Below are 9,901 nucleotides of genomic sequence, written 5' to 3' on the forward strand. Positions count from 1 at the left end.
GTTTTGCCTCACCAGCAACATGTCAGAGCCCGGGAATGCCAACATTTTTGCATGTGCGCAGGAATGTCGCACGGTAGCGGAAGGCAGTAGTGAAACTGGCGCGTACTAGTACATCATTTAGTTTCCACTAGTTGAAGGAAGGAAAACCGTAACCAGTGTAGTCGTTGCGCTAGTGCGCCGAATTGTCTCAGAGAGCATAATAGTACACGGATCTTAAAGCGGGACACCGAGGATTTCGTAAAACTGAGCAAAGAGCTTTTCGTCAACCGGACGACTTCAGACTCGCGCTGGTCCAAAGTCAAACGGCGGAAACTTTGGCATCAAGGTCTTTGAGCGTCTTCCATGACGTCGCGGGTCCCCAAATGCAAGCCTCCTCCGCTCGGGCGCAGTTCGGCTCCGGGTCCGTTTCGCGCGCCAAGTTCCAACCCACGTCTCTCCCCCCCCCCCCCCACCCCGCGGACATCCATCTCTTCCTTCCCGCCTCCTCTCCCTCCTCCGCTCCCCCTCACTCCTCGCACACCGACTCGCTGAGGTCCACGGCGCCACCTCTGGTGAGCCGCCGCATCTTGCTGAAGTCGTGGTCGGTCCTCAGGTAGGAGAGGGAGGGGCCTCCCTCGCTGTGGCCCGCCAGGTCCTGGGGCCGGGCCTGAGGCGGCAGGGCCCGCATCTCGCCGCCGCTGCGCCAGTACAAGGCGTACTGCTGCGGGTCGGACACGCCGAAGGTGGCGGCGCACAGCTGGGCCAGCGCCTGGCTCGTCTCTCCCACGCGCCACTGCAGGGTCCTTACGGCGCTGCGCTCGCCGTCCTGGAACAGTATCCGAACGTGCCTCTGCGGGGAGAAGCAGAAACCGCACTTCGAGACGGAGGAAGCGACCCAGTCGTTCGTCGGCTTCCCTTTTACCATGCAGTGACCCCCCCCCCCCCCGCACCCCGTTTCCCAGAACCCACACCGTCGGCCTTTCCGGGCCTTTTTAAAGTAGCGATTAGCGCCCGTTCCCCTCACATTTGCTAACCGACACCCCCCCATCTTGGCGGACAATGAGGACTACCGAAGCTCAGCCGGGGGGGGGGGGCCTTCTCTGCCTCTTCTTCTGGGTCTCGATAACGCCGCCGCGCGTGCCTCCGGCGGACCTCAGCGCCGCCCGCCATGCAGCGGCAGAACGCGGCACTACTCTCAAGACGCGCGACTTGAAATCCCGGTACAACCCCGTGCAAAACCGTCGCGAGGGCAAAAGATCAACCGGTTTGGCCTCACTGTATTGCAGCGGACACACACACAACGACGACCAACGTCAACAGGTCCAAACTTACAGAGTCGCCGAGCTCCTCGCTGTCCGCGTGCATATTGCGTTTGCCTGCTTGGATGCGTAGACGCAGCTCAATAAATTTCATGTTATCTGACCGCCCACTTTGTCATCGCACTCGCCTCACGGATCGCCCGCCTGTGTCGGAGCAGAATCTGGCTGCCGGCTCACTTGGACGGGCTATTTGAAGCCCTGGGAGGCGCCACGTGACCGCACGCGAACGTTGTTCTTTACAATGCCCCCCACCCCCCCACCCCCTCCACTATCTCTCTCTCTCTCTCTCTCTCTCTCTCTCGCATCTGCTCGGACCAATGCGAAGCCAAGCGGTGTCATAACAGGTGAAAGTGTGCGTGCGCGTGTGTTCCGCCTGGCCCACATCAGAGGATTACCTTTCAAAAGTAATCCCTGCAAATGAATTTCAAGCATGTTTACGAAAGATGAAAGCTGAAAAGGGGGCCGCCCGGGATTGTGCAAGATCCCAGTTTCGGGACCTCCGGCGCCAGGAACTGAGAAAATTCTTCCCTCCCAGGATATTGAACGGTGCCGAATGCTATTGGGTGGAGGGTCTGGCGCGGGGGTTTCCACAGCATCCCGACCAGCACCGCCCGGTCCGGTCCCCGTCCGGGATCTGGATCCGATGCAAAAGCAGCGATGGGGACCCAGAACGAGTTCCGCCTTATCCACCGAGCCGGGGGCCCGGCCGCGTTCGCGACCCCCGTCGGGGCGCGAAACCTGTTGGACTCAAAGTTAGCGTTTGAGGTTTTGGAACTTAAACATAGTCGGGAAAATACATTTTCGCATCATCTTGACCGGATCAAGCGGGTTTCACCGAACGTACAGCAGCGCGTTGTTTTCACGTTCCAAGTCGTCGCATTTTTGGCTTCGTATCGGCAGCCGAGATTTGAGTTCCTGCAAAGTTTTTGGAGTTCTCAAAATGCCAACATCCCCCGTCGGAACCTCCTGTGGGAAGTAAGGAGTACAGAGTAGCGATCTCGTCGTCCAAAATCCGGGGAGTAAACGTCAAAAGTCATCGCAAAATAACAGGTACCGAGTACTGTACCAGTGGGTTTCCCAGCGTGCTTCTCTCTCTCTCTCTCTCTCTCTCTCTCTCTCTCTCTTCTTGTCTCTCTCACCTGTGCTGAAGGAGATGTCCCGCGGCCATCTTGCTCGCTCGCAAATACGTTGAGCGACTCCATGTTTCTACTGTAACGCTGACGCCGCACCCCTTTGAATCGTGCGCTCTCCAAGCGTGCGTGGGCCTGTGAGATCTTTTTATGATAAACGAGAGTGAGAGGGAGAAAAAAAAAATGCAAATGGCTCCCACCGACGCAAAAGCAGATCAAGCCGAGCGCAGGAAGGAAAGGAAGGAAAGGCGAGCGGCCCCGCGATCTCCCAGAAGCCCCCGCAAGGCCGGGCGACCTACGCGCGGGGCCGTTTTGACTTGGAGATCATTTATTTGGTTTTGGTTCTGCTCGGAAGGGGCCGCCTCTCTCGTTCAACGGGCGGTTCCAGCGCGCCGATTTTTCCAGTGAGCAGTACTCGGCCCGGGGACGGCGAAGCGGAGTCGCTCGGGCGCCGCACGCCGCCCCATATTTTAGCCTCGGAGCAAATATATTTTCAGTGTAGGTATTCAGTAGCGCGGTTTGATCGCTTTTTAGATTTCTTTAGTCAACCAGATTAGGCAGGTTTGAAGGCCCTGGTGCGAGGACCGAGACCGCAACCCAGGTCTCACCTTGACGAGGATGTTTTGTTTGCTCGAATCTCGTTTGACCGACATCGGCCTTATTTCGGAGCAAGGAGAAAAGGAAAAAAAAAGTGAGTCATTCCTCCTGGCCAGTAGTTGGCGCTACACTGCGTCAGTTTTACCCCTTCGCGGAATCATCAGAAAGAAAGAAAAAGCTCTTCGGACGCGATTCTGTTCTTGCATGCGTCCGAGGTACTCGTGGTATTGGCGAAGACTTTGAACGAGCGAAGAACGTCCCCGCCAGTTGTTGTTGTTTTTTTTTTTTTTTTTTTTTTTTCTTTTCAGGGTCTCGCTCCGCTCAGGCTCGGCTCGGGCTCGGCCTCGGCGGGCTGCTGGATGTCACGCTGTGTGGGCCGCCGGCGAACGCTCGCCAGCGTAGCAGCAGATGGTTGCCGTGGCAACCCTGGCCTACACGCTCTACCAGGCATTCCCACTCAGCGAAACACCTTTTTTTTCCCCGATAAGCCGAGGCTGCGCGCTTTGCACACACACCGACGCGCTTGTTAAAGTGGCCACGGGGCTACGAGTTTATTTCCACGAAGCTTGGAAAAAAAAAAAAAAAAAAAAAAAAGTGACCCTTTATATGCACCACATTATTATTTTTTTGATTGCTGTTGTTCTTTTCCTTCCCTGGCTTTCCGGATGGACTTCGCTTCCATTCATTTGCACGTCGACGCTCACCTCCTGACACCTGTTACGTAACTCCTCCCCCTCAAACGCAATTGGCATGACGACCACAAGTTGGCAAAAAAAAAAAATAATATTTGTCACGTCGAGGATGATTGTTTACCGTGTTGTTTACCTTCCGTAAACGCAACGGCGCCCACGCACACACACTTGTGCGGAGGAATAAAGTACAAATACTTTATTACTGTACTCAAGTGGACTTTTCAGGCACGTCATTTTTTTTCTCACTTCAGCCGAGTGTGGCAACGAACAGCTCGAAGCTCCTTTTTTAAAAGAATATTTCATAACTGCTCGCCACTTGGGCCACCGTAATCGCAAGCGCCCAAAACGACGCTTCACAAAGTGACGCAAACAAAACAACCCCCCCCCCCCCCCAAAAAAAAAAGCAAACAGTTTGACAACCGCCCGCGATGCATCTGCGTGGCCATGATGGCGGCTAAGTTTAGCTCCGTGACTACAAAGTCCGCGGTGGGGGTGGTTTTTTTTTTTTTTTTTTGGGGGGGGGGGGCTCTCAACGCTTTGACGGCAGGTGTCCCTTTTAGTGCGCGAGTGTGTCAAAGCAGTTTTTGAATCAGACGTAAACGCAACACTTGTGGAGGGACGACTATGAGCGCAACTGTGACTATTTATTATTCAGGGATGAGAATGACCAATTTTGAAAAATACTGAAAATGTCTCCCTTGGGGGGGGGGGTGCACAATTTTTTTTATAAAAAAAAAAAAAAAAGTTAAATGGTGACCTCTGGTTACCTCCAACAGTGTAAATACAGGGCAATCATAATATTTTGAAAACTTCAAATATAAATAAGTAATTTTGCGAAACTTCAGACATAAAAATGTGAAATTTCCATCAAATAGGCTACTGCGCTTACAAGTTATATTTCGAGAAATAAGTACACAAGAAGATTATCATTTGCTTCGACGATGCTCGTGGAAAAGTATTTCATCTGACTTCCGCAAATCCGCATAAAATTCTCACCCTTGATTATTTTACAAACAATTCCGTTCTTGTCGGTGCCCCAAAAAAAATGTTTGCCGGGAATAGCCTTGAACTATTTTTTTTGGGGGGGGAGCTTCAGAAATTGAAAGACGTTGTAAACAAGATGGAATTTTAGAAGAAAAGATCCACAGGACATACATCTCTGTTGTTTTATTCGAGTCAAACTACGCGTGAAGCACCCGGTACACATTCTCTTCACAAAATAATAATATTTTGCAATGTTGGATTATGTATGGTTGGGGCTTTTTTTTTTTTTTTTAAACGTTTGGTACCCTTGAGCAACCAAATCAAAATATATAGCAAGACAATTTACAATGTGGTCCGGGAATGCGGGAAAGTGTTTTCGGCGTAGAAAAATCGCAACACTTGACTTCATGACGCCAACTTGGCAGCAGTCTCATGTGAGAAAATACAAATAGCACGAAGAAATAATAAGAATAATTAATGAAGCACAGACGACGGGACAAGACGAAAGAAATACATACATACATAAAAGACCAAATGTGAGTTCACAGTGAGCTTTGCGAGCTTCGGCATTCAAAGCTGCGGTCCGACGCCCCCCCCCCAAAAATCACTCATCCCGCCCCCCCTCTACAATCCGGTATCGCTGCCGGCACAAAGACGGCAGCGGCAGCGGGCACGAGAAGACAACGGGTACGGTGGTCTGGACGTTTCTCTCCAGGAAGTTGAACACGGGGTTCCACCAGGTACGCGACAGGAAGTTGTTGGGGGCCCGACGTAGAGCCTGGCGGGAAGCGCGGTTGAACACTTTTGTGAGACGGGACACGCGGGCGACTTGGAAATATTTCAACGCGGGCGTTTGCGTTTACGTGCGTGTTGGCCATGGTGTGGTACCACCAGAAGAGCCTGGTGGTGACAAAGTAGCCCACCAGCACGTCGATGCTGTAGTGCTCGTGCGCCACCAGGATGCAGAGCACGCCCGAGGCGCTGAGAAGCCAACAGATCCACTGGTACCAGCACATCCACCGAGGCGAATCTGCCAGCGCCGGGAGTGGGGAGGGGGTCACGTTTAGATCACCTCACCCACACACACACACCCAGCCACGCCACCATTCTGGTACTCACACTCTTTGATGAAGAGGTAGGACAGAGTCAGCATAACGGTATGGCCGCTGTACAGGAAGTCGCCGCACATCATGTGGGAGCCTGTCAGAGACAAGCCTGCGCATGCGCAAAAAAAATAAATAAATAACTTTGTGACTGCACTGTACTTTGGTGGATTTTTTAGGAAGCCCGTGACCCTTGTGAGGATAAGCGGCTCCAGATGACGGGTCATTTAAAGGCATACCGGTAATGGGTATTATTTGATGGGTTAAAAAAAAAAAAAAAAAACATTTAGAAAATCATTTACGCGAAAGGGGTGCCGCAAGGGTCTGTTTTAGGAGCACTGATATTTTCATGTTTTCGATTCATCTGTAGGCAATCGCTCTTCCTCTCTATTCTTCTAGCGCTGCGAAAACTATTCCGAGTTCTACGACCAGTAACCCCCCCCCCCCACCCTTAACCACAGTTCGGAAGAAACAGGAAAAGGTGTGTGCGCGTGTAGTTGTGCGAGACCTCCTCCAGAGATGAGCCGCACAATCCTCCAGATCTTCCCTGCCGAGTCATCGTACAGCTGCAAGTTTCCACGACAACACGCGTCAACACGGGCCGACAACGCGCCGACCGGGAGCGCGAGCGTTTGCGTACCTTGGGCGCGCACACCATGTGTTTCCCCGGCACGGGCAGGGTGGTGACGTACATGGTGACGCAGCGGTACATGTAGAGCGTTCCGATGAGAAAGAAGCAGCGGCGCCCCACGATGGCCCTGACGTGAGACAAATTGAAACGTCACGGGAGCCATCTTCGCACACAGACGCGTGGATTAATAATCCGGGAAGAACAAACAAGGTCTAAAGAAACCGTTGTTGAGGAAGACATATAACGACACGATAACAAATGATAATACGCCCAACACGTAAAATTGTTGATTTGCGTAATCTGACGCGAGCGGATGTGTCCTAGATCTTGGGCCGACATCCCGGGACTGCGTTTTTAGCATTTAGCATTTTAGACCCCCCTCTAACTGTAACCGATGGCACGTTTCTAAGCGTAACGTTCTTTACGGTTTCCACAAAAAAAAACCAAAAAACCCCAAAACAACAACTCTTGAGGTTACTTGTGCTTGAGGAGGAGCCACTGGACAAGCCAGAGCCCCACCAGGATCAGGCCGTTGACCTCGGTCACGGTGAAGGCCCAGGGAACGCGGCCCACGTAGTCGAAGAACTTGTCGGGCAGCGGCGGGCTCACCGACTTGTCGGGCACCCTCTCGTGCACGACGGTGATGACCACGGTGGTGAAGACCAAGTTGAAAGCGGCGTAAAGGAAGGCCACGCCCGTTTTCCACCACTCCTTGGGGAGGCGGTCGGCGCGCTCCTCAGGTACCGAGATCTTGACGTAGTCGCAGTGGCGCTTGAGGCTTCCGCTCAGGGTTTGGACCAACTGGTTCTGCTGGAAAAGACCGCTCAATTTGCCGCGCTTGCTCCTCCCGTCGGGGGCGTGGGCCGGGGGCGGGGACGCCGGGCGACCGGGGCCGCCGTCGGGGCGAGCGGGCGACGAGGGGGCGGCCGCAGTCACGCCGACTTCCACGTGGGGGCGGACGCCGCCGTCGTCGTCTTCCGGGATCAGACCCGAAGCCGCCATGGCGCTCAAAACGCGGTCCCAAAACCAATCACCGCGATCCTTGACGGTGCCTGAAAATCAAATATTTGTTTTTATTTAAAAACAAAAAAAACTTTCATACATACAAGATTCCACTGCCAGTGAGTGGGTAACTCCTGGCACTGTGCACAGATAAAATTAAACATGACTCATTTGGAAAAAGCACACAATGCTACCTGTGGAGAAATCTCACCTCAACTGCGAAGTACGGTGAAGAATACCACACGGTTGGGGGCCGCTTCGCTCCCTCGGGGACCGGACGCGTCGAGATGACGGACGAAAAATTCATTCTCATTTTGCGGGAGAACTCAAGTTACTTTCTGTCGCCGGGGAACGGATCGCCAAGGTCCCCGCATTTGGGAGACCCACGTTACCCTTTCGGGGTGCGCCCGGCCGAGCCCCAGGGGCGCAGGGCCGGCCACCGGGCGGTCGCCTTCGAGCCCCACCTCCGGGCCCCCGGTGACCCGCGTCCGGGCAAGGGAAACCAAGATCCATTTTTTTTGTAGTCACCGTAGGGGTTTTGGAGTCGTACTTTGTCCGGTCCCTCACCTAGGACCTGTTTGCCACGGGCGACCCTACCAGGGGCACGAAGCCCCAGACAACTTAGCTCCAAGGATGATCGAGACACACAAACACCTCCACCACGATAAGGTGACGGTTCGAGGAGGGGGATGAGGCGGCTGGGGCATCCGATTCAGATCCCCGGTGAGACGTTCCGGGCACGTCCCACCGGAAAGAGACCCCGAGGACGACCCAATACGCGCCGGAGAGACTACGTCTCTCGGCTGGCTCGGGATCCCGCCAGGAAGAAGTGGCCGGGGAAAGGGAAGTCCCGGTATCCCCGCCGAAGCTACTTCCCCCGCGACCCGACCCGGAAAGCGGGAGATCGCGGATGGACGGAACACAAGACCATCTGCAATTGAAGCTCAACAAAAGATGGCTGACGCATCAGGACCGTGACCCAGAAGTAGATGAACCACAGAATAGCAGAGTCCTGACCTCAACTCAAGCAGGTGACGCGTCTTGCGCTTAAGAAGTCATCTTCACCTCACGTCACATCTCAAAAATATCGCTGAACTGAAACGATTTGGTCGAGAGGAACGCTCCGAAATTCCTCCTGTCTGTTTACACCACATTACGAATGAAAACATAAACAAAGTTTGTGTAATATTAGTTTAAGACGGCTGTATTTTGTATTTTGTCACGAGCGAGCTCATTCTTGGTGTGCGTCGTGATACGTGGGCTCCCTCTAGCGGTAAACAAATACTGCATTAAACGTGTTAGACGATCTGAAAATTATTCGTTTTTTAAATCCAGTATATGAAATTTTCAGCACTGTTCAGTTGTTTTGAATTTTTCGAGAACACTACATTTGTATTTCATCTTTCAGAACCGTCTCTTAACTTTTATTTGCGATCTGATTTGTGCTATTGAAGTCGTTTATTTTCCTGCACCGTCCTCCAAAATAAATGTGCACATATTTGGGAAATACATCTTTTGCCGTTTTCGCTCGACACTGGTTGGAAAACCGTTAAATTAAATGACAAACCGTCCATATTTTACAACCAATTCATGTACAAATCAAGGTAATTCCCGTGTGTTCACGTACTTTTTCCTCGCAACTATGGAGCGTTTGTGTGTGCGTGGTGAGGGAGAATTGGATTTTTTTTTTTAAACGGCAAAATTGAGAATTGAAATGACAAAGACTGAAATTAAAATCCGTTCCGACATTGAACGCAACGTCCCGCGTCGCTTCCTGTTTACGCCTCTAAAATCAACGTCAGGAGACTCTAATTAAACCCCATTCCGCAACAACGGGTGTCACGTCACAATTTTGACCATTTAAAAAAAAAAAAAACAAAAAACCCAACATATACATATGCAAAACAAAAAATGTCAAAGTAGGAGACTGCAATGAAAGAAAACATGAAATGAAAGAAACAGACACGAATGTGTTGACTGGACTTTTCGCCCCGATAAAGGCGGCGGTCACGACGAGCGGTTTAAATAGTCAAAACGTGAAAATGTAATATTTTGCGTCCTTCGAGAAAGATCAGACCGGAAATGAGACGTACACCTGTTGGGACGGAACGAAGCCATTTGATCGTCATAAAAACAGCCAAAGTGAACAAACACACACTCACCGCTGAGGATGGGGATAGAAAAAGTGAATTCTTCCCCGGGACGGGAATGTTTTCGATCTTTGGCAAACTTTGAGTCCCGTTTCGACTTCAAGGCGCAGCGGTTTCGCACTACTGCGGTGGGTGCGACGTCTTTTTCCGGTCACGCCCCTTCCCCGCCCTTTCCCCCGACTCCTTCGTGACTCACCTGAGCTCGGCCAAACTCGGGTTTTTCCGTAAAAAAAAAAAAAAAAACGTCCGAAGAGATGGACCAATTTTTTTTTTTTTTTTCAAAATCAGACAGGTGTAGATGAGAACCTGTAAAA

The 9,901-nt window shown here is 51.9% G+C and overlaps 1 protein-coding gene across 2 annotated transcripts; it reads right to left on the reverse strand.

Annotated features, from left to right (window-relative positions):
- Nucleotides 1–4,869: 4,869 nt before the first annotated feature.
- Nucleotides 4,870–9,782, reverse strand: LOC133494412 (phosphatidylcholine:ceramide cholinephosphotransferase 2-like). Of its 2 annotated transcripts, XM_061808225.1 has the most exons (7): nt 9,600–9,782; nt 6,914–7,487; nt 6,445–6,562; nt 6,313–6,370; nt 5,821–5,916; nt 5,565–5,731; nt 4,870–5,479 (listed from the first exon to the last, which is right to left on the reverse strand). In XM_061808225.1, the coding sequence occupies exons 2-7, from the start codon at nt 7,435–7,437 to the stop codon at nt 5,306–5,308; spliced, it is 1,137 nt and encodes a 378-aa protein (XP_061664209.1). In that variant the 5' UTR covers nt 7,438–7,487; nt 9,600–9,782; the 3' UTR covers nt 4,870–5,305. The 2 variants fall into 2 exon arrangements, with proteins under 2 accessions (XP_061664209.1, XP_061664210.1); XM_061808226.1 differs by lacking the exon at nt 9,600–9,782 and having other exon boundaries at nt 7,045–7,176.
- Between the last annotated feature and the right edge of the window lie 119 nt (nt 9,783–9,901).

This window comes from Syngnathoides biaculeatus, chromosome 21 (genome assembly GCF_019802595.1).
Source record: "Syngnathoides biaculeatus isolate LvHL_M chromosome 21, ASM1980259v1, whole genome shotgun sequence".
Lineage (NCBI taxonomy): Eukaryota > Metazoa > Chordata > Actinopteri > Syngnathiformes > Syngnathidae > Syngnathoides > Syngnathoides biaculeatus.